At 40.8% G+C, this 24,906-nt stretch overlaps 1 protein-coding gene across 1 annotated transcript; it reads right to left on the reverse strand.

Annotated features, from left to right (window-relative positions):
• Window positions 1-996: 996 nt before the first annotated feature.
• On the reverse strand, window positions 997-24,906 carry si:dkey-16j16.4. The gene is made up of 5 exons (XM_036132821.1): window positions 24,353-24,906; window positions 14,338-14,419; window positions 13,710-14,227; window positions 7,720-7,773; window positions 997-2,089 (listed from the first exon to the last, which is right to left on the reverse strand). Exons 1-5 carry the CDS (start codon window positions 24,419-24,421, stop codon window positions 1,964-1,966), a joined length of 849 nt encoding a protein of 282 aa, XP_035988714.1. The 5' UTR covers window positions 24,422-24,906; the 3' UTR covers window positions 997-1,963.

Genomic DNA, 24,906 nt, shown 5'->3' on the forward strand with positions numbered 1-24,906 from the left:
TTTTCTGCATGAAGCGTGCATCTCACCTCGGTACTCCAGCTTCTTTCCCACAAGAAAACGATTGTTAGGTTTATTGGTGTCTCTAAGTTGCCCTGAGATGTGAGAGTGCGCATACATAGTTGTTTACTCTATGTCTCTGTGTTGCCCTGTGACAAAACTGCCGACCTGTCCAGGGCGTTCCCCGCCTCCCGGCTGCTGGAGATAGGCACCGTCCCCCAGCTATCCTGCAAGGACAAGCGGGTGCGAACGATAGATGGACTGTGCCTAAATTAAAGCTGTTAAGTCTTCCCGTTTTGCACAGCCAGAGACTGGAGATTTGGCCGATTCTCAGTAAGATTGCGTGGAGACTAACATCTGAACCACGATTATCAAGTCTTGCCACAGCTTCGGTTACGTAAACCCGCTTAGATCCAAACCAGCGGTCCTCAGTTCTGGTCTTCGAGGTCTGGTGTCCTGCAACTTCTGTTACTCTGCTTCAACACACATGCGTCAAATAACAGGTCATTAGCAGGACTGGAGAACTTGACTGCAGACTGAGGAGGTAATTCAGCCATTTGATTCAGGTGTGGTGGACCAGGGACACATCTAAAAGCTGCAGGATACTGGATCTAAACCAATCCATTGTAGCTCTGGTTGTATATTCAGGGTCATTGTCCCGATAGAAGGTGAAACTCCCAAGTCTTTAACAACCTAAGTGCTTTTCTTCGAGTATTGCCCTGTATTTATCTCCATAAATATTCCCATAGACTCTGACCAGTGTCCCTGTCCCTGCTCATGGGTGGTTCAGGGTGATGTGCAGCGTGTATTTCCTGTAACACGACATTTTGCATTGAAAAGAACTCAGTTCGGGTCTTATCTGACCAGAGCAGCCTTCCTCCACCTGTTTGCAGTGTCTCCTACAAAATGGAAAACGTCAAGGGGTATGAATGCTTTAGCAAGGTGTCACACCACTTTAAATTGGATGCATTACGAAATAAAATGACATCACCTCCTAAACAAGAGGCCACAGAGCATTTATTGAATAGTTTTTTTTTTTTTTTTTTGTGCAACAATGGACGAAAACATGTCACAATGTTACATTCAGTTCGGCGAGGTCTTAGTTACAGCGGTGACATTGTGTTTGAGCTCGTTTCAGGGGATGGGAAGTACCTCAGACTTTAATATAGCAGGAATGTAATTTCAAGGCATTAAGAGATCTTTAGATAGTTAGACCAGTGGTCCTCTTCTACCTAGAATGTAATCGAGGTACATTACCGAAAAAAACAAAAAAAAAACTGAAATGGCACACTACGAGTAGGCTAGCCAGGACGACAGATTAGCCAAAATGCGCAGCAACCCTACAGTCATAAATGTTTCCACAGATCTCAGTTTCTGCAGAGTTCGGAGATTCATGCAAGAAAAGAGAGTACGAGTAACTCCGACGAGTGACGAGTCATCAAAAGTCGACTACTCAACTACAGTCATACATGTTTGTTATAGCTCGACTTTACAGTACTGTGTTTGCAGCAACACATCCAGAGAAGTAGTTTCAGAAAGACAAAGGCGACCACCATCTCAGTTTAACAGTAACCAGATAGATGAGTCACCTTTTAGTTTAGATAGGAAGTTACGAAGGAAGAAACCCTGGAACCACTTGATTGTCTAACATGCATTGTTTCCTTCAGTGTGATCCGAACAGGCTTCCACAGGGTTAACCCCTTCTTGGGCCGTGTTTATTTAATGACCCCCCCTCAATTACAGCTATACATACAACATAGTTCTGCTAGGGTGTATCCTGGTTCCAGCAGCGATCAAAAGTGACGGGGAGGGATTACCTGAGAGTGCAACAGTTCAACCTTTAAACAACACCTTTCCAAATCTCAGTCCTTCACGTGCCGCATACGCCGCAGGCTTTAAAAAAAAAAAAAAAAAAAAAAGGTGAAGAGGTGCGGTCCGGAGTCTGATCGGGGGTGATGGTGTCTGCTTAGGAGCATGGAGGGTCCTCAGATGGTGTCAAGGATCTACAGGGGGGCGCTGTGCTCAGGGACCGGAAGGCGAAGATGGAGGGGTCATAGGTGTACCTGGGCGGAGGTCGACTGCCGGTCAGATTCTACAGACACAGAGAAAAGATTAATTGACCAACAATGCTACTTTTATTTTTAGACGACAACAACAAAAAAACGTATCTGGCTCCTCTGGAAATAACACTTAAAGAGATTTCGTTTCACTCTTGGAACAGATTTAGGGACAATAATCCTTCTCCGCTTGCAAAAGCGTCCCCTTCCCTCCGCCACCCCTCCGTTCTAAAATTAGCCCGAGTCATTTTCCTCCCCACAGGAAACGGCAGGAAATGACTTTGTTGGATTTGGCAGTGAGGCAACCGCTTTCTCCAGGGCTGCGGTGAGCTGATTCCTCGCTGGAAACCGAGATGAACGCACGGCTGTGCCCGACCGGTTCCTCTCGCGGATGATTCCCCGCGTCGTTAGGCCACAGGTGTAGCTCAACTTCAGCCGACATCTTCAGGGATCCAGCAGCTGTAACTCGGCAACAATTCCCAAAACCACTTAAGAGTTGAATCACGATGTTGATTTAAAACAGGCAAAAAAAGAAGTGACAGGCGGGTAACTGGAAACATGAAAGTGAAAACGCAAAAAAAAAAAAAGATCTCCATATGGTGCCTGTGAGTCGGCCAAACGATGACGAGGTAAATCAGGACATTTCTGAAAGTCAGAACAAGGCATCTCCAATTGTGTTGACAAATCAACAGTGGCAGACATGATTACAACTCCTTAAACTACAAACATCTTCCATTTGAACATTTGCATTAATCTGAGATCAAAAGGAAATAAGATGAAGAAACTTACTATTTAAGGGACACTGAACGACTGAAAACACAAAAACTCAAGTCACTTACCACACAGGCATGTTTACCTACCAGTGTGCACTGACACTTTAATTTACCTCAGTGATATTTAAAAAAAAGCTATTTGAATTTAAGTGAAAGGACGCAAAGGGATGCAAGCAGCTATTTAAAAAGGAAACTATTTTCTGCACATCTGGTTTACATTGAGGTTGTGAGAGAGAGAGAGCAAGACTTTCAGCAGATAACAGGAAGGTACTCTGTTTTATTCTTTTGAGGTTTTAACTTCTGTCTGGCATGAAGCATGCTAGATTTAGAAATATTGGGGGACTTTTGGAGATTCCATAGCTAAAAAGGTAAGGTTCAATATTTACCAGAGTATATGCAAGGGAGGTTTAGTTTTCAAAATGCTAGCCTCAATAATAAAAGATGCTAATGCAAGTTTAAAAACTGAACTCCATAATAATTTTGCCTGCGTTCTAAAACATTAGTAAAACCTTGAAAAACGCGACTGCTCTGCCGCACATACAGCCTGACTTCACAGCTGCTTCTAATCTAAATAATGAGTGACCGCTCATGGCAGACAGAGTGGAAATCTTTTCGATGCTCTTCTTAAATCTTTTTTAAATTAGTCGTACTTAAATAAGAAATCGGCCAGAATTAATATCAGTGCATCTCTAAAAATGATCAGAATCTAATGGAAAATCTTGTTTGCTGTTTTTGCTAGATTTATTTGAGATGATTGATGGTCTAACTTAATACCTTCCTGCTGCTCTTGCTTTGCTCATGGTTAAGATACCAGAAGAGGAAATACCTTTTACTTTGCCTCCTAAACGCCTGGCTGTACTGTGATCTTTTAAAGTGGTCTTGATAAATACTTTTTATTATTTTTCTTTGGCTGTTGTTTTTGCAGACGTGTTCTGTCCAGTTACAGGTCATGCGTTCAAGTTTAGGGGCCATTTTAATGTCTGAAGGAGTTGTACTTCAAAATTAGTGTCTTGTGCTAAAAATAAACTGTGTCTGATCATAAAAGATAGTTTCCAGGATAAAGTCCCTATCTGGTTTTCAATGCAGATATTAATGGTTCTCCCTTTGCCCTAGTCACTCCATGTTTGCACACAATTGTTATAATTACTGTAGGTCATTATACAGTGCCTTGCAAAGTTAAAAGTAGGATTAGGTTATAAAATAATATCTCGAGTTTGACCATCGCATGGAACACTGTTCAACGAATTATGACAACTGCAACAGCAAAGAGAGAGGAGCCAAGATGTTCCTGGTAAAACCTAACAGGGCTGCAGAGATCCAGAGTTTAAGTGGACTATTAGTTGTAGGGCTGCGTAATCAAAAATCAAAATTGCCATTTAATTTTGACTTTTCCCTGCATTAACCACAAGCTACAAAAATGGTCTGTAGATAAAGATATTACAAGAAATGTAACAGTGTTTATTAATCAGAATATTATTAGTCAAGAGTATAGCTTTGTGAGTTGGACATTAATCCTTGTTGAACAAAGACTTATACATAAACTTTTAAAGTAAAAGTCTATGTATAAAACAGTTTGACTAATGCTATTGTGTAATATCTGAAAGTTTCTGGTAAAAAAGTATGATTATATAAACTCTAAAACAAATAATAAAATTAGATAATCTCGCTGCTGCAACTTCCCTTCCACCCGGAGTCAAACCTACTTTAAACACATTACCGACACCTAAAGGGATCGACTGAAGGTGTCTCTATCCAAGTCGGCTGTGCTTGAGCCATTTAAAAAATGAGAATGGAAACATCTTTAGATGTGCTAACTGGTAGAGACATACCTCAAGACTTCCTGCTTGTAGGGAAACATTATTCTACAAAGTATTGCCTCTGGTGGGTCTCAATAAAATAACTTTTTTTCTGTGGCTGTAATTTGACAAAACGTCAAAGTCCATGAGGTATGAATACACGCGCAAACATTTAGGGATCCTGTTGACAAAAATACACTTTTTTTTTTAGCAATAGTAATAAAGTGTAATTTCTTTCCTGGCAGATGAGGACAAAACCTGCATCACAACAAACTTCAGTCTAAACTACAGTAATACTATGCAGCACTTTCTCTTATCCACTCCAACCATAACTGCACCATTTCCTTCACTTGGATCAGTTGTGGCTCTGCTCACTAGAAACTCCTCATGGCGGCTGACTCCAGTCACCGTCGTTTCTGCCCGCTGCGGCCTCCAACATGCTGTCATGTTCACCTCCAACCCCTTTAGGAGGGGGGGAATAAAAATGAGAAGCAGCTAGATCTGTGTTTCCCAACCGAACCCCTCCTCTTTAAAACACACCACTGCTGACCTCCCTGACCCCTGCGACTACTCTCATGCTTGAGTTGCTTGAAGCGTAGGGCCCCCATCAGATCCAGTGTCTCCTCTGGTTCGTGGCCAGGAAATCGAGGATTTGCAGATTTAAAAAAAAAAAAAAGAAAAAGAGGAGGGGGGGTTGAAGACAAAAGACAGTTTCCAAGCAGCTCAAAGGCTTGCTGTGTGCAGCTTTCGAGAAGAAATCGAAAAGCTGGAGCGGACCCAGTGCCTGCAGACGTCACTGACATGGACAACACAACCAGCGAGCGAGGACGGGGAATAATGAGCAATACTTGTGTGTTTCAGTGGAGCTAAACAGATTGCAGCCGGCCCGGGCTATAAATGGAAAATGACTCCATCCCTGGAAAAACACCACAAGGGAACCGCACGCACTCTACCTCCTCTTCCTCCTCCTCCTCCTCCTCTACCTCTCACCGCCACTCACTCAGAGATCATCCTCGCTTTCCATCTCAGCTCGCGGAGCTGGGCGCATGAAACGCACGAGCAGCAGCTACAGTTGGTGTGTATACATAAACAAGAGTGTGATAAGGTTCCACCGACACTATCCCACACAACGTGATAATAACGTCACTTCTCTCAGCACACTGTGCATCCTTCTGGAGTGGCCCGCTCCGTGCCAAGGCACCGAGGCTCGTTCCAGTCGAGCTTCCCTCAAACCAAAAAAAAAAAAAAAACTAAACAAAAACAATTACACAGTTTTAGTAGCTGTTCTTCAAAAACTGTCAGGGGCCCTTTGAAAAGCTCTCAGGCCACTTTTAAAAGGCAACTAAACAGGAACGCCGGGCTATAAAGGTTGCCGGGCGTGATTAAACCTGCAGAAGAAAGCTCTAAAGCGTCGCTGCAATGTCGAGCTGATGGCGCTATCAGATTTTCAGCAGCTAGGTGGGCATGGGAACAAACGTCGGGGGCCAGATGCCGGCCCAGTGTGCAGTTGGATGGAGATCAAGGAGCTGGCCACAGGACGGGCTCGACTGTTCACAGGGCAACGGAGCAACCTTATCCGTAATGAAAACCATGATCCTCCTCGTCCTGCTAGATAAAGAAGCTCTGCTGTGAACCTCGTGCTTGGGTTTGAATTCCCTTAATACGGTCACTTAATGCATTTACTTTCCAAGATATAACAAGAACGGAGAAACAGACTAAGTCAAAAAAACAAAACAAATAAACAGCTGCATTATCAATGTGAATTGGAAAAAGCAGGAAGCCCTAAATGTATTACGACTTAATAAGCAGGTTATGTTCTGTATAACACATTACTCTATCCTATACGCATGGCTAACTGCAAAGACCACCAGAATACTTATATAAAAGTACCAAAATTTTACAGTATCTAAAACAAAAATGTGAAACATCATAACCACTTCTAAAGTTATATCACATATTGAAAAGCACATTTAGAATAGTGTGAAATAAAACATTTATCACAAGCTTAATCAAAGATAAACACAGCCAGTAAATTAACTATTTTGGTAACACCACAGAATACAATACCCTTTAGCTGCTCTGCTCTTTGTAGCTCGACACGGAGTAAAATAAGTCATTCAATAATCATTGTCAAGTTTATTGTCATTGCAATATAAATTCCAAGGAAATTTACTCTCTGCATTTAACCCAGTGGGCTGCCACTGTGCGGTGCCTGGGAAGCAAGCAGGAGTTAGGGGTCTTGCTCAGGGACCCAGAGTGGCAGTCTGTGGGAGTTGAACCCAGAACCTCTGGGACACAAGTGCAATGCTCTAACCACTAGGCCGCTAGGTAACTAAAATAAGTTGATTATTTAGTTAAGATATCTGCTCAGGTAGCTAGTCTGTAGTCGGATGCTCACCAGATATGATTTTAGAACAATGTTGTTCTAAAATCATATCTGGTTTTCCCCGATTTTCCCCTGGTTTGTCCGGGGGTGATTGGTGCCGGGAATGATGGTCCATGTCCTGGTGGCCAGAAAAATGTCCAAGCAGCCATGTTTCTTATTCTTGGTGATTGAGGGAAAGCTTTAGGAGCATACTTTCAGGCAGTGAGCAGCAACAGGTAGGGGAGGGGGGGAGGTGTTTCGACTGTGTTATACTCCTTTGAACGTGTGACGGAAGTTGGAGCTGGGATTAGGTTGGGTTTTTGAATGGACTTAAAAACTTCTAATGCGTTTAAAAAAAAACTCTTGAACAAAGAGGAATCGAGCTCCTACCCCTTCTGAGATTTATATTAGACTTTGAAACCGATCCCTTGTCAAAGTGTGTATTTATGAGGTTGCATTAATATTTTACCAAACGCCGCCCCTAGCGCAGGATGACTGTAAAATAATGTGTAAACCACCACGATGCTTTTCCAGGAAAGGGTGCTGCGTTCAGTGAAACACCTGCCAGAAACCTTCCTTAGATCCCAGGTCTGGTTCTACCTTTTCGCATATTTTTCATTCTCAAAATAGAAATTCCTAAAGGTTTTTAACAAACGCTTAAAGAAGAATATAAATCAGCACTTCAAATTTGAATCAATAACCCAAAAGAACTAAACATAAAACAAACTCACCCGAATCTTCATCGTCCGCGTTTTGCCCCCGCAGTTCTTCTTCAGCAGCATTTTCTGTGGAGAACAGAGATGCTCAGGAACCGCAAATATCTCCCGGCTTTCTTTACAACTGCAAAGGCTGTTTATGAATTATAATTTGTACATTTATAAAGTGTATTACCATTGAACCCTAATGATTACAGGACATTTCAGTCACAAAAACGCAACATTTAAGCATAACACAAAGGGTGGGTCTGGAGGATGAAGGAAGTGAGGACAAATCCAGCTGTCTGACTAAAACTAAACACTTGGAAGCTTATGCAATATCCTGTCTCCCACTGCCCTCCATGTCCACGCAGCTTTGCCATTCTTAGAAAAAAAAAAAACACGGTGGGGGTGGAGGGACCAGACAATCATCGAATTGTCTGAATTGTGGAGAGGCAGCTTCTGAGGAGCGCAGGAAAGAATGGAAACACAAGACTCCTGCTGTTGTGATGTGGCCCAGAGAGCTGCCGTCCACTTGCCCTCGTCCTCGCCTCCCGCCAAGCCCGATCTCCTCTGTGTCGCTGACACAGCCGACAGTAGACTGCTTAAACATGAGTGTAAAAAAACTCCATGCCTAAAGGTTTAAACAACATCTTTGTTTCTTCTCTGCGTGAATTTGACCCAGATTTGCTGCGCGACCGTTTTGGGGGCGAGACGTAACGCGGCTGTGGAACAAGAAGTTGCTCGTTTGTCGCCACAAATCCGCCAGGTTAGCAGCACCAATTTACTTTTGTCCAGATCAGCAGCTGATTTTCTGTGCTGACTAGACAGTAGACAGTTTTTGTTGTTGTTGTTTCTGTTTAAATTAACATCAATCACAACTTTTCTTTTTAAATAATTTGATGGGTGTCAAACTGATTCTCTGCCACACTGCAAAAAGGGTACTAAAAATAAGTAAACATTTCTTGAAATGAGTGTATTTTTCCTTGATTTGAGCAGGTAGATAAGACTATTTGCCAATAGAATGGGGTTTTTGCATTTAAAACAGGAACAATTAATCTCTAAAATAACATAATTAGACATCCTGCACTTGAAATAAGACGATGGAGATGAATTGTTACTATTTTAAGTGCAAAAATCTTATTCCATTGGCAAATAGTCTTATTTACCTGCTCAAATCAAGGAAAATTACAATGATTTCAAGAAAATTTCACCTACTTTTAGCTCTGGTTTTGCAGTGCAGAACATAAGGATTTACCCCCAATATGATATAATTACTGTACTGTGTAAAAATAGCTCACATTTTTTCTTACACTATCTCTCATGTTACAACAACAAACAAGACCATTCTGTGAAAGACATTGGTGGTGGCAGCATCATGCTGTGGGGATGCTGCTCTTCAGCAGGGATCAACACACTGGTTAGAATCCATGGGCTGACTAACTGAGCTAAATACTGAGATATACTTGACAGGCTGCAAAAGACTTGAGATTGGCGAGGAGGTTAATCGTCTAGCAGCAGGACAGCCCTAAACGTTCAGCTGGAACTACAATGGAAGTGATAAAAATCATCTTTGTGTGTTGGAAAGGCCCGGTCACGGTCCAGACCTGAACCCAACTGGGAATCTGAGTTAAGACCAGAAATCTGGCAAATAAAATGTAATTGCAGTGAAAGATAGTCATTTTATTTAGGGGTATATGCATTCAATGTAATTACTCAAACAAGAACATTTTCAGACAAAAGTAGCACACTGCAAAAACGGATCTAAAAATAAGTAAAATGTTCTTAAAATTAGTGTATTTATCCTTGATTTGAGCAGGTAAATAAGATTATCTGAATAAGAGTATTTTGACCCCTAAAATAAGATAATTAGACATACTGCACTTGAAATGAGATGATTGAGATGAATTGTTCTTATATTAAGTTTCTAGTTCCGTTTTTGCAGTGCACAAAACATTTATGCTACTTCGTGTTGGTCTGTCCCAGAAAAACACATTAAAGTGTGCGACGAACGTGTTGCGGTTCATGGGGTGTGAATACTTTTGCGAAACGTAAGAACGAGTTACAGTGATGTGGTCTGCACTCTGCCAGTGACTACATCACAGCTGCTTCAAATAAAGCAAGTCCACCCACAGATCGGCGCTGGTGCTACCCTTCCCAAATAAACCGCACATGTCCAAATGCTTGTTTACGAGAAAGAGGTTAAGTTCGATCCGCTTCTTCCCAAAAACCCGCTCGCCTCTTCCAGTCCGTCCGAGCTCAAGCCTGCTCTGCCTCTCAGTCTGTCCGGACCTCTTTAAGAAAACGTGAGCCGCAAGTGTGCCCCGGTATGCGAGCTGAGTCTGGCACGCAAACTGTTGCTCTTCCCAAGATAATTACACTAGCAAATGGCTCAACCGCATCTGTGACGTGAATAATCGAGGGATTAGGCCGGACTAAACGAAAGCAAATCGCTGACCTTTTAACCTCCCTTTCAGTGAACTCATGACGCGCACAAGCGCAGCATCTTAAACCCAGCCCCGGCCTCGCTGTGGACCAAACTCTCCGGGCGCATGGTTTGTATAAACTACCAATAAGAACAAGAATTTTTTTTTTCTGACGCATAAAAGAGTTTTCCCATTTTGTAGAAAATGTCTAAAATATGGAAAAAAAAATGTGTCTGGAACAAGAAGAACAGGATTTTTTCTGTCGCATAAAGAGTTTTCCCATCTTGCTCGTCCCTTCTGAGTTTCGACACCCTTCAGCTACCCTTTTTTTTTTTTGCCTCACTTCTTCGGTTTCTCCACCAGGACCTTTCGTGTAAAGGGTTAACCGGGGGAAACTCCGGCTGTGTCTGCTCGCTACCTCTGCAGGCCCCCTTTTGTATACCCTGCAGCACCTCCCATTCCACTTGACTGAGCGTGCACACTCTCAGACACACACTGATACAGCAAAGGAGCAGTAGGATGTGCACATGCTGGCTGCATGATGGATGCCACGCACACTGTTCGACCAGCACTGCCCGCTGTCTCCCATCATCTGCCCTTACCCTGTTTAATCAAAAAAAAAAAAAAAAAAAACTTCACGGACATATGGAGCCCCCCCCCCCCCCCCATGGCTGCACACGCTCTCCCCGTCCACACTGTGGGCCCAACAGGTCTACTGGATTTTTAATGATTAGCGGACCCGCTTCTCCATGACTCATTAGCGGCTGTCGTTTTTCTCTTGTTTATTTAATCCTCTCCTTCTGCCTCCCACCCCTTCGTCGTTCCCCCCCCTCGCTCACCAGCCTTTGTGAGAAATGAGGGCGGACATCTGCCGTCCGTGCCTCCCTCTCCTTCATCCCTCTCCAGCAGGACCACCGAGGTGGAGCGTGTCCGGCGACGGAAATGGAGAGCTTGCTTTGCGTTTTTTTGGTCTGTCCTGCGTGCTCTTTAGCATCGTTCCTTAAATGTTTCCTTTGGTGTCTTTTAACAATTTTTTTTTCCCCAACATGTTTCTATGGCACGGGTCTCAAAGTCATGGCTCGGGGGCCAATTGCGACCCGCAGAATGATATTTTGTGCCCCCCCCCACCAGAAATAAAAGCCTGGTGCCACTGGGCCCCGACTATGAAGAGCAATTTGTTCCAATAATATTGCAAGCAAAAAATCCATGTTTCAAAAATGGAAATTTGAAAAACTGCTCAAAAAGGGTTTTCAGAGTAAATTACAATGTTTATGCAAAAGTTAAACGTTTTTGCAGTCACTGCAAAAACAGTTCTAAAAATAAGTAAAATTTTCTTAAAATGAGTGTATCTGTCCTTGATTTGAACAGGTAAATAAGATGATCTGCCAATGGAATAAGATTTTTGCACTCGAAACAGGAACAATTCATCTCCATCATCTTATTTCAAGTGCAAGATGTCCAATTATCTTATTTTAGGGGTCAAAATACTCATTCCATTGGCAGATAATATTATTTTCCTGCTCAAGTCAAGGACAAAAACACAAATTTTAATAACATTTTACACATTTTTAGATCCGTTTTTGCAGTGAGTTCATATTTTTCAGATTTTGCTTGTTTAAATTTCTTTGCAGATCACGTTTTACAAATTGCATTTTTTTTTTTTACATTTTTACACTTACATACTGTTCTACTCAAATTTAATATGATCTGTATAACTATAGCTTCTGCTCCCATGCCCCCAACAGGTGCAGAGCTTATGTCGGTGTCAAAGCACCCCCTGAACTTCAGGCTAACAATAATGAAATTTAGGGGTTTCTTTCTTTCTGTCCTTCCTTCTCTCTTCTTTTTCTCTTCTTTCTCAATTTTCTCTCCATACCTGACACTTGTGGGCTTCCACAGTTCAGGCTCGTGACAACAACATGACTTAGCAACGTTGGTCGCCTGAGACATGTTTTCGGGACTGTCACCAAGTGGAGGGAAAATAAACAGTATCCTGTCACCCAGTGCACAAATGGCCTGTGTTTTTGTCCTCCAGCATGTCATGTCTTTTTCATAGCCTGCCGTGAAGAAAAAGGCTGCCGATAAACATTTAACTCATGTTGCAGTAGAAGAGGCCATCGCTCTCCCCTGAATTATCCATCAGGGAGGCCCCTTTGCAACAAATGCCTGACAAACTTCTGCCATTTCCCAACGTGCAAGGCACTCGTGAATTCTGGCAAACCATTTAGTGGTGAGAAGTATGCTGATACCATTGTAAAGCTACAGGAAGAATTTGATCAGACTTCAAGACACAGAGCCACTTTCCAGATGTTTGCTGTCCCCTTCCCCTTCGATTCTGGAAGATGTTAGTGCTATGTGCTTCAGATGTAGCTAATTGACCTGCAGTGCAAATCCCAACTCAAAGCCAATGTCAGGGAGGTGAGCGGAGAAACAGAAAAGCTTGGACAACTCCTTGAACATCAACTTGAACATCCATGATCTTTCTCTTCTCTCATCTCTAAGGTTTTAAGCAGCCAGAAAACTGTCCTATTAGTTTTCAACAATACTCTTTGCAGAAGTTTCCACCATGTGAGGCCATTTTTATACGACCATGAATGCGAGATTTTCCCAGGAAGTACCGCTTTCTAACTAATGACAATGACTTCCACCATTTTTCAGTTTGCTAACTTGGTTCGATGGATTTATTTCACATAAGTCACAGCTACACCTGTGATGATGATGATGATGATGATATGCTTCAACTGATCTGTATTAAGCTGAAAATTGAGCAAAACAAAAAACAAACAGGCTACTAATCACTCGCCACAATAATCTAAAAATGATGCATGTGATGCATTTTGGAAACAGTTCTTTCTACCACCACCTGATAAAAAAAGACTTTACATATAAGTGAATTTAAAAACATTTCACTGTTTATGTTCACATTGTTTCATTTTCTTTTAGTTTATGTCATTTCTAAAGTTGAAATACTTTATTATAAATCAATAAATAACATTATTGCATTATTGCAATTACATTATTGCATAATATAGCAATTTGCTTTGCATGAACTATATTTAGTTTCTTTTTAACTTAAAATGAGCACCTGAACGCAACAATATAACACTGATAAAATCCCAAATGAAATGTAAGATCATGTTTGATTGTTTGTTGTATTTATTTTATTTTATTGGTCTATGCTACCTGAAAACTGATTTTATTCAAGCATTTGCTTCAGCAATCTTAACAGAATGTGCTCCAACAAAACCTAAATAACTTTTGTTGTGGTAGTAAATATGAATATTTCGAATGGCTTAATTTACTGTCAAACTGAATATTTAAAAATATTTGCCACTGCATCCTGTTACATTGACTCCAAGCTGAAATATTGCTCCTTTACTCACTGTTAAGTTTCAAAGACAGGTTCTAAACATTTGGAAAAGGAAATAAAAGCTACTATGAACATTGTTTGCTCTTTGTGGAGTCCAGAACCAAAAATTTTTATTTTTTTTTCTTCATTTGGTGAGGAATTCGCAAATGAAACTAGCAGAACAGATCCTCCTGTGCCGTATGCAATCCTCCAGAGTTGGCAAACATTTGAGGACAAACTGGGAAACTGACCTGTTGCATTTTTTCCAGGTCCAGACTGGGTCTCCCAGGCTCCCCGCTGTAGCTGTGCCGATACTTTCTATAAGGTGCTGATTGGTCGAAGTGGGTCAGAATGATGGGCCGTGCGACTGGCTGAGCCACCTGAAGCTGAAACCTCATCGGGGGCGGCTTCAGGTTGCGCGGTGGGCTGGAGCTGAACAGGACGGGGCTGGGAGACGCTGCCAGGCAAGCGGCGCCGGGCTCAACCAGGGGTCTGGCAGAGGCGGGTGGCGACCGGCAGCCGCAGAGATCCCGCACCTCTTCGTCGCTGGAGGCGCTGCTGTGATGGTCGCCGTGGCGCTGGGGGAAGGCGGACGCCCACTTCCTGTTGTCGCCACAGCTGATCCGCTCCAGCTCTTCCTCTGACGAGTGGCGGTCCAGATTGGCGTCCAGGAGAAGGCGGAGGCGCCGTAACCGGGCTGGAGAGACGGGACCCTGGTTGTGCTGCTGACTGGTGGCCAAGGGGGTGAGGGCGCAATTTCTCCGTCTCTCTGGAGACGTTAATGCAGGAAATTAGCAGGTAGACATCCCGGTACGATTAAAAACCCCAAATGCAACCTAGAATTCTGTGAATCATGATTCATTTCGACGGTCCTTGTACCTCTGTCGATCTGTGCCAGTTCCTGGTTCTCGCCTTCTGAGTCATCACTCTCCCCTCCCTCTCCACTGCCATGATAGGAAATCTGGAAGAAAAAAAAAAAGGATCCAGTCGGTCACAAAGGCCAGGTAGGTAAGGTAGGCGACTACTGCTGTCCTATACTGTTAAAAATAATTAAGTTTTCGTTTCTTCCGTTAGAAATCTCATACTGCTGATGGTCTCCCATTGATCTAAAAAAAAAAAAAAACCTTGTTCTCTAGTGTAGAAGACCAAAAACCCATAACAGTTCTTGCACAACAGCCAGCGCTTCAACGGTACAAACACACAAATAACAGGGAAGGCCCTCTAAAGGCTGTAAGAACAACAAAAAAATTAATGTATGTACAGAGATCAAAAAGATAATTAAACCTCCAATGTGTTTTGATGGAAAATAAACAATTTGTTACACAAATTCTAAAATGTCTGAGTGCAAAAAAGTCTTCTTTGAAAATGTTTCAGTGCAAAGCGATGAGTTTAAAAACGCACCGATCTTTGCTTCATACCAAGCTTCTCACCAAATAATTTTCTTCCGATAACTTCCTTTTCCAAACTGAAGCCGAACACCTCTCCCTGAGAGCAACTGCTGTTAACCGCTTATTCTCAGGCTCGTTTAACCCTGAGGTCATAACTTAGAGCTGGAGGAAACACCAAACCCAACTTTGGCTCGAATGCAGAGTTTGCTGACTCATGTGTTCGATGGCCGCGCTCATTACTGCCAGTGTTAGAAGAAGCAACAAAATCAGCAACTATCACAAAGTCTTATTTGCAAGGTGGCCATGATGGCTTTTAATCTGTAATGCCATCTCCAGATCAAAGTTCAACTTCCAAGACAAACTGAAGGCAGGATCACTTTTGTTAACCGGTCTCAGAGGATTAAAAAGTAATAAACAAATATGTTATTTATTTTAATTCAAAGATAATATTCACACAGACGTGAACACAAAGTTCAAATGCATAAAAAGCAGAACGATAAGCACTTGAGCAACGCTCTCAAGGTGTTTTCTTAGTTTCACGGCATGAATCTGCAACATACGTTGCGTAAGAACAAAGATGGATTTTATTCTACGATTAAAAACAGATGCACAAAGTTGAGTCATCCTGTTGACAAACTGCAGACTTTGTTTCCCATGACCTAAAGAGGCCTGTCTTTAAAAAAAGAGAAGAAAAAAAATCAATTCCTCCTTTACAGCAGTAGAAACAATACAGATAGCCTGCAGTCTGCAACGCTAAGAGTTAAGTAATGCGCCTCACGCTAAGTAATTACCACTCAGAGGCTTCGCTGAGCAGCTGCCATCTGTGCGTGTGTGTGTGTGTGTGTGTGTATACGCTTACAGTGTGTAAAACACACTCTTCTCTCTGAAGCGCCCCAGAAAGTGTGAAATGGGGGAACAGGAGCCAAAGCTCCAAATCCCAACAAACCAAAGGCTCTATTCAAATGATATTAAAAGGAAATTCCACTGTTTGGTTTAGCAGCTTCTTCAGCAAAGACCAGTTTCAACAGCCCTGCTCCATTTCGAAGCCAAGGCCTCCCCGTTTTTATGTCAGAAATCAGATATGATATATATTCTAAGGTGTAATCATCAGAGAAAAGAGCGGACTTCTTACATGGCAAGTCAGCTCAGAATAAACCCCAACAAGAGATCGCAGGTCTGTCGATTTATAAGGTCAATCAGCCCCCCATGTGGGAGAATCAATAATTCAGGGTTCCTTGCACATTTTCATGTCAAAACTATGTACTTTACTGGTCTTAAATGGCCAGCATTCAGAGTCGTCTCAGACAATTTTTGAAAATCATAAAAACAAAGGTATGCCATGAGTTAATGGCAGATATTTCTACAGCAGCCAGGCTTCAAATCTGAATCCTGGACCTGTACTAAGAGACGGGAAGGTGGAGTGAATGAAGGAAAGAAAGAAAGAAAGAAAGAAAGAAAGAAAGAAAGAAAGAAAGAAAGAAAGAAAGATTCAAGGGTAAATAATGGATGGATTATCTAAATTATGATCCTATGACAATTTGTCCGTTTTCATACAGTACTTCATATACATACATACATACATACATACATACATACATACATACATACATACATACATACATACATACATACATACATACATACATACATACATACATACATACATACATACAATATTTTTTTCATTATGAAATGAAAGGTAAACTTGTCGCTGTTGAAGGGAGGTTTAGCAACTCCATTAGGCTACAGGTACAACTAAAGTCACAACATCATCACTCAACCATATATTAACATATTTGAAAACATCACTCTGAAAAGCCAGCTTTTTTAGCAATGAACTTTTGTAAATTACCCTCCTGGTGGAGGCTGTCAATGACTGCTACTGTCAAATCAGCAGTTTTTGCCATGATTCTGCAGGCCATAGCATAACATTTCTGCAATAAAACTCCAATTTTTATGGGTCTTATTTAATGTTGTTCTTTGTTAGAAACTGCATTTTGGGCTTCCTTTAGCTGTCAGTCATCATTGTCAAAATTTGTAGAAATAAACCCTTGAAATATATCATTGTGTGTAATGATAATAAATAGATTATGATTTGACTTGGGTTACAGAAATTATTCAACCATTTAATGTTAAAATTCATTGCCCAACATGTGTTACTGAATAAGAGTAAATTGTCAATATTTTTTCATGTTTTTGACAGAAAATTACATCTAAGCATGCACAGCTGCATTTTGAAAAAACATTCTTAATACTTTTAGGCGTCTTCCACAGACCTAAAGAAACTTAACGTGATACAATTACAATAAAATAAAAAGGCAAAACTACATTAGAAGGAGGACGTGTGCTTTAAAGTCCAGTCGCATTTCACTCGGTTGTCAGGGTTCTCACCAGCGCATTGCAACGTGACGGGCCGTTTTGCTGAACGTTGTTAAATTACGCTGAAATTAGACCATTACGCTCATTTGAGCATGCTACATGCTAAGCTAACAGCACGACATAAATGTTTGAGAACAACTTAGAACGGTCAGTAAAGTGCTAAAACGCGCATCAACGAAGTTGTAAACCTCCTGGAAAACATAAGCTAACGCTAGCTGTTACTAGCTTGATGAACACTTGATGATTCGTATTCAACCAGATCAATCAGTTAGGGTTTATAAAGCAGGTCTACAGAAATCTGGCACATTTGATCGGTGACACAAGTTTGTTTCCTTTTGATTCAGAACATGGCAGGTGTAGATTCATTAACAATACTCCTTTTGACCATTTTGAACGTTTGCGGTTGTAGTCTTTTGTACCTGATGTTTCATAGCTTAGTTTAGTATAGTACATGCAACAGTTCATGACAACCAGATGGGTGTTTTGTGAAAGCTTTGACAACCAATGATTAATAGAAATGTTCTATTATGAACTCATAGCATACTGTAGAAAAATTAGGTAATGTGACTCTTATAAACAATATCTACCGCTAGCGTCAGGAGATTGATCTTCCTCTCTGGTCTCGTCTTTTGATCTGATTTCAGCATCTAATCTTTCATATTTCATAAGAGTCAACCGGCCCAAATGGGGATCAAAACCACAGTCAATGAAAATAGAGTGTGATATGAAATCAACAGAAAATATCACCGTAGTACATTTAATTCTGCTTTGGATTTAAGCATTTTCTGATGTTTTATCCCCACAATTTATTGAAATACTTAACAAGCACATGAAACAATCTGATCCAAGCGTATGGGTATAAAATTTAAATATGTTGCAAACAAATAGCTATATGTGTATAAAATAAGGGCTCAATTGGAAAATATTTAAAAAAAATTGCCAACAACCAAACAACAAGACAATGATTGCTCAAGTTTTACAGATGAAGTCCACTGAGTTTGAAGAGGAAGTCTGAAGATTCATACATCCAGTTTGTCAAAGGATATAAATGGGGCAATAAAAACTTCTTTACCAACTTTAAGTTACTATTTTGTCCAAAATAGACCCCTGGCTTGTAGGGAAATACGGTTACAAAAATGTATTAAATGTAGCAGTTTATTGGTTAATATAAAAAAAAACGTTTGGTTTAATACATCTCTTTTTTGCGGAAGACCTAAGTTTGAAAACAAAAACTTGAAATGTTGATCCCCTTTTCCTAATTGACCAATTAAATGTAAAAGGCTCCGACTGATAGGAATTAGGGTCTAACGTGAGCTCTTCTCACATGAATACAAGTCTAATCTTTTTAAAGTTGGCATTCCCTTTTAGTGTCAAATGTAACAAGAGATGACTTTTTTTTTTAGCCCGTACCAATTCTTCATCCATCCATCCATTCCCCGCTTATGCTTTAGCCATATGTCCCTGGCCTTTATTGGATCATAATTAAACTCTAAATGAGTTAATCAAAGCACATGATTACTTGTATTTTTTTTTTCTTAAAAAAGGGCAAATATCTGCATCAGTAATTATCTGATGATCTACCTTTAAGTTGCTCTTTTTTAAATGCATTAAGTGCAAAACTTTAAGACCTACTTCTAGTTTTGCATATAATATTTTTTCTCCCAATGTAAATCTTTAAAGAAAAATATAAAGACCCTTTTCTGAAAAAAAAAAAACTTTGAATTGTTATGCCCCTTAACATAATCCATCACCAGAAAAAACGTTTATTTCTAAGACTCTTAATTTACTAAACATTACTCTCCTTCTTTCATATTAGACCTTCATTACTACTTATAAGTTAGCTAATAGAGTACTGCAGAGAGGTCAGATACAAAAGTTAACATAACAGCAGGCTGAATAAATTACGCATTAAAACTGCTTTTTATTTCACACTCTAACCTGGACAAAGAGTTGTGTGTTTGTTTGTCAAGAACAGTTGAATGAAATCCTTGTCAACCCCCTGCATCACTGAGCGGCTTGGATAAGCTGGATCAATGGCAATGTCAAGGCGTACTCACACCACCCAGTTCACACACATATCAGCTTTGCTCCGTCCTTCCAAACTGACACGGACACGGCCTCACAAAACACACCGGCACAAGGTCAGACGTGGTCGATTTCTTTTCTCTTGCACCCACGTGGAGTTTTAACTTAAGTCGGGCTGATTTCTGATCACCTTTGACCACCTAAACTATTACATGAACCCCAAACTCCAATCTAATCTAATCTGTGTACTAACCGACCCTCAGGAGCTGGAGCAGAAGCCCAGAATTCAGAGAAGTCTAACTCTGGTTTGCCTTTAACCATAAATAGTAACTTTCAATGAACAAGACTGAACAACAATCAAAGAGAATCTGCCGTAAGCCATGTTGATTACAATTGATATGGGATAACTTCAGGAGTAAAACCAAATGAGTGAAAATATTTGACAAATGCGCTCGGTTTGTCTGCTGGAAGTAATTTTATACTCTCCGAAAAAACCCGCCTGCTTGAGTCTGAGTTAAGATGCTGACCCCCGGTCAAATTTGGTCTTGTGCATATGGGAATAAAAGCCTTTTTCTGACCAAAGGTCTTCTAACTTGTTTTAACTTCGACAAGTGGGATTTTTCTCTGACCAAACAGTGATATAATTTGTAATTTTTTACTAAGGATCCCCATTAGCTCTTGCCATGACAAACAGGGGTCCAAACATATCCTGGGATATGTTTTGCTGTTTATTGAATTTGTAATTTTTGTTGAACTTGTACAAAAAAAGAAAAGAAAAACATTTCAATATGGTCACATAGTGACAGTACTGACCCTTAGTAGTACCTTATTCAGCATCCTGAATAAGGTACTACACTCAAAAAATATAGCAAAAGTCTCATTGGATTTTCTTCAAAATGTCATACTTTATATGTCAGTTTAAAAAGCCAACACTCTTGCAGCACACATGTTAAATTGACTCAAGTTGGCCCCACCATGCAGTCAAAATGGGTCCATTCATCAGTATTTGAATTGAGGATATCAGAAAAACATCCAATTATACAATTCTATATATTCATTTTACTACTCTTTTTTTTTCTCCAGATTTCCCTCTTTTCACTTTAGCATCTTAGACACACATAAATGTTTATCAGATGTAGACGGTACCGGCAGTAAGAGTCCATTCAACTGGCAAACTATGTTATGAGGAAACCTTTTGAATGTATTCCATTTGAACTATAATGGTCTACCAAATATTGCATCCAAGAAGTACTTAGTGATTACAACACTGCACATGTTGATATAATAATGACGACTGCCAATGCAAGATATTACGCATCTCTAAACTGCTTACTGGCCAATAAATAATGATGCCAGGAGAGCAGATAAATAGCCCTCTGGCTTGTGCGCTATATGGTTTTCGTTTAGGTTTTAAAAAACCCCGTAAAAATGCTTATTTTAGTTCCATGCAAATTCAGATTTAGGAATGACTTAAATGTAGGGATGTCAAGGCATTTTAAAGTGATCAGTATTAAGAGTCCCTGACCAGACTCAAATCTCAATACCTGTTCTTGGACCATGACTGATTTTATATCAGCTGCACAGGCAGCAAACCATCAGCCCCTGTTTTTTTTAGAACCACATTTTCAAACAATCGAGGCTATTTTCCTGTGCATGGCCTGCAAAAACAATTACAACCTGTGTCAGTTTATGCCCCTCAAGGGCCTGGCGACCCACGAAGGGGCCAGAAGTACAAGTTAGCTTTCAGGACATCACCGTTTGAAAACAAAATAATAGACCCAAAATGTTTGTTTGTTTTAAATAAAAAAAATGTTTTGATTGACATCCATTTAAACCAATTGTGACCTGTGGTCTCTTCAGATCCATTCGTATTCACCACGTGTCGTCTCGTGTGATACGGGTCCCACCTACTCTCGCGCATATAGTTCTGGCCTATCAGCTCTGATGCTGCAGCCGTGTGATAAGCCAATGAGATTCCAGTCGTAGAAATAAACTACATGAGGAGCTAAACTCAAAACCAGCTTCAAAAGACACGAGTGTAAGCAGCGCTTTGTTCTGCGCCATCGGTGCGTAATTATGCATATAGCATTACCGGATGACTGTCTCAGTGTTTGATGAAACAAATCGTAGCAAAATGTTTTGCTAAGCTGCTGATGAGGCAGGTGGAGAAGGGAGAGCAGCTTTTCAGAGGAGGACCGGACCGGACCGAACCGGGCTCTCATTGTTAAAAGGAGAGGGTTTTACATCACTGAAACTTTCATGTACAGCTATGGACATAACCAGAGAAAAATCTCTCCAGAGCAGTCAGTTTTGCTACTATTGTTATTAAAGTGAAAAAGAAAATCCAGATGAGAGAGAGAAAAAAAAGTGGCATTCCTGTGTAATCCAACCTCAATGCCCACACAATAGCTACAGTAATAATAGGTTTTACTGCTTAAATATTCAGAATGTTACTCGCGCTCCAATGGGTTAAAGAACGGCATCCAGTTTAATTCTGGTATGCGTTTTACAGGCGTTACGTGTGTTCTGGGGGAAATTGAACCGAATATGTACATAAATATGTAAGTTTTCCTAACAATCGAAATATTTCTTCACGCTTTACAATGGTAATGACAATGAAAGAGGGACTGTAGTGGCTGCTGTGGCTCCCTGAGTGTGTCATGTGACATGCTCTTATCTTGGACATTCTCAGACAGCCCTCTCTGTGGAGGAAAGCTGCCTCTTCCAAGGTCAAACACAAAAATCTTGATGCAAGAGATGTTTTCCGCCAGCTTTATCTGCACGTGATTAACCAGAACCGCATCGAAATATGTTAGGAGTCACACTATCAACGAGCCACAGCGACGTAAGCATGACAAAGTTAGTTCAGCACCGTTCTGCAAGACGTTACCAGCAGGAGCGAAACATGAGGATGACTAGCAGTAGGCATCAAGTCAGGTAGAAAATGTAAAAAACGAATTATAATGGTTATGAGAAATTTCGACATTGCATTATCTGAACATTATAGTAGCTTTCTTCTCATGGTTAACTTCCTGTCAGTGCAGAATATTACAGCTGTCCTGCAGAAACTCCAGTTGGTAGAAAATATCTGTCGCTGTCAAGTAAAGCGGACAAGACGGGATGAAAACAATCATTGTTCTGAATAGGTGTAATATGAAAGAAGTGTGTCAGTTTACTATTCTGTAAAGCTACGGACATTATATGGCATTTACATAGCACAGATTTGATCATTTTTAATTACAAATCATCCTTGGACTCTGTATCAGCAATTGCCTCATTTTGAAGTACTCAGATCTATAAAAGGGCAGCCCTGATCGGGCTTCCTCCGTACCGAAACGCAAGATCCATAGCTTTGCTTTTCCAGACTGCATGAAAGCCCATTGCTGAAAACCCTGAAAACGGCCAGTGTTGCAGTATTTTTGGTATACATGTAAAATCCGTTCTTAGCTACCTTATAATTCCAGAATTCATGAATAAAAAAGTACAGCTATGTTGTTGTTGTTGTTGTTTTTTTGGCAATGCCCCTGATCTCGTTTCTCCTGACCGATACCGATGTCCTGTTCTCCTTCAGGTCCGACCTACTAACTAAGATGCCTTTAAGAACAATAACATAAACGAGACGGAAAAAAGTGCCACAGGTTCTCTCTAGTGCTTGTAGTTTTGAATCTAACAGAAAATTAAGGTATTAAAAGATAATCCCTATTGACAACCCACATCAGAGCAATATCCCTTTGTCTGATTTTTTTTACTGAACTTAAAAAAAAGTGCATCAAAACACAAGCTGATGGCTAATGCGTTTATAGATGGAAACTATGAGAGTTCTTTAGTTTTGATGTGATGAATGCATTAGGGGAAAACAAATACTTTCACCATTTGGCCTGCCGGCTGCTAATCTGAGCCAATCCTGGGAAAACTTTATTTCTAAAAAAATGTTTACCCTATTAAATGATGCATACGTCTCAGATATCTACTATAATTTGGGTACTATATGCAAAAAGAAGTGGTAATGTCTATGTTTTGATACATTTCTTAAATCCAAAAGGAATTCACAGGGTAATGCTCAGAATTTGGGAAATTACTGGAACCTGGCTCTGGAAATGGTCAGGGTGCCTCATATGGTGGTCTGAGCATCGTTCTAACTGGAAGAATCTAGTTATGTATCCACATGTAGACAAAATGGGGTGGATGGTGTTCGGGACGATCTCTATCAGTGAACTTTAAACTTCCCATTATCCAGAGCAAAGGATTCTATCACTCAGCAGGGACTCGTGAACCTAAACAAATGCGCCAACGACAATAGGGATGGCACGTTTTCATCCCTAACCTCGGCTGGGCCTTTGAACGGGAGAAATTTGGCACAAAATGGCAGCCATGCGACCAACGTACAGTCGGTTGATGCACAATAGTATAGATGGAGCCAGCTAGTGACCCATGCAGGACACCATTCACCCGTCTCTTAAACAAAAAAAAAAGGGGGGCATTATGCAAACTGAGCTGGCTGTGACAAAGGAGAGCAAGTACGGGGGTTCAGCTGTGGAAAATTGGAGATGTTTGGATAACGATGACTCAGATCATCTCTTATTTATCTTTTTTTTTTACTACAGTGTTTGTTTTTCTAGTCTTTCTATAGATCCTAATTGCTGTTCGGTTTGTCTTGACACGTAGAGCTATTATAGAGACTGAGGAAAATGAGTGTGAATGCCTTACTCCCTTTCTCTCTCTCTCTCTCTCATGCACACATACACACACAGTAGAGCACGAGTGAAAGCTGTATTATCCACATCTGGAAAAAGAGTTGAAAATGCCTGCAAACAATGTAATGAATGGGTTACAAGGGCCTCAGAGGCTGAGAAAACTCCAGATTTCAGAACACAAAGTTAAGATTTACAGGGAGGCTGTAGCAAAATGGAGAACTAAAGATGGAAGAATGATAATTAACTCATTATTACCTCTTACAGGAGCCATTACAAGGACTTCAATCTGACTAAAGTAGAGCCAAGCTGCACCCACTCAGGCTAATGTCTTTCTCAGATGTTTTTTTTTTTTTTTTTTTTCCCTGCAATGACAACCATGTTTTCTAACAGAAACTGAGTCCAACTTACCTTCAGCTGGAAAGGATGGATCTCATTGAGTGAATGTCTTCTCAGCTTTTTCGTCAGTGTCTTTAGCATTTTAGACCAAGTAGCTTATGGTTGAATCACCAATAATGAGCTACTTTTATGTCTTTGCAATGACGATTACTAGTTCATTGGCTAACCTGAGCGACCTACAGAAGGCATATTGGACTTAAAACCCGACTGCTTTACGACAAGGTAATTTAAAAAAAGCAACCTGAACTTCAGATTAGCCGGTGTCGACAAAGATGTTAAACTGCGTAGATGCGTCCTGTTTTCATGAGCTCTACGCAGCAAACTACTTCTTTTCCACTTCATCAGAGTTCGTGGCGTAAGGTTGGCTTAACGTGTTCTCCTCCGGAAGCCTGCCATTGCTCTAGCAGTTTTAACTCGTCGATATTCTTTAAAAAATAAAATAAAATGACACCAAAACTCACTCGCTCGCTCGCATTCAGACACGCACACACTCTCGCTCTCGCATTCACACCCATACACACCGCTGACTGATCAGCAGATACACAAACACGCACATAAATCCTGCT

This window comes from Fundulus heteroclitus, unplaced genomic scaffold (assembly GCF_011125445.2).
Source record: "Fundulus heteroclitus isolate FHET01 unplaced genomic scaffold, MU-UCD_Fhet_4.1 scaffold_55, whole genome shotgun sequence".
NCBI classification, from domain to species: Eukaryota; Metazoa; Chordata; class Actinopteri; order Cyprinodontiformes; family Fundulidae; genus Fundulus; species Fundulus heteroclitus.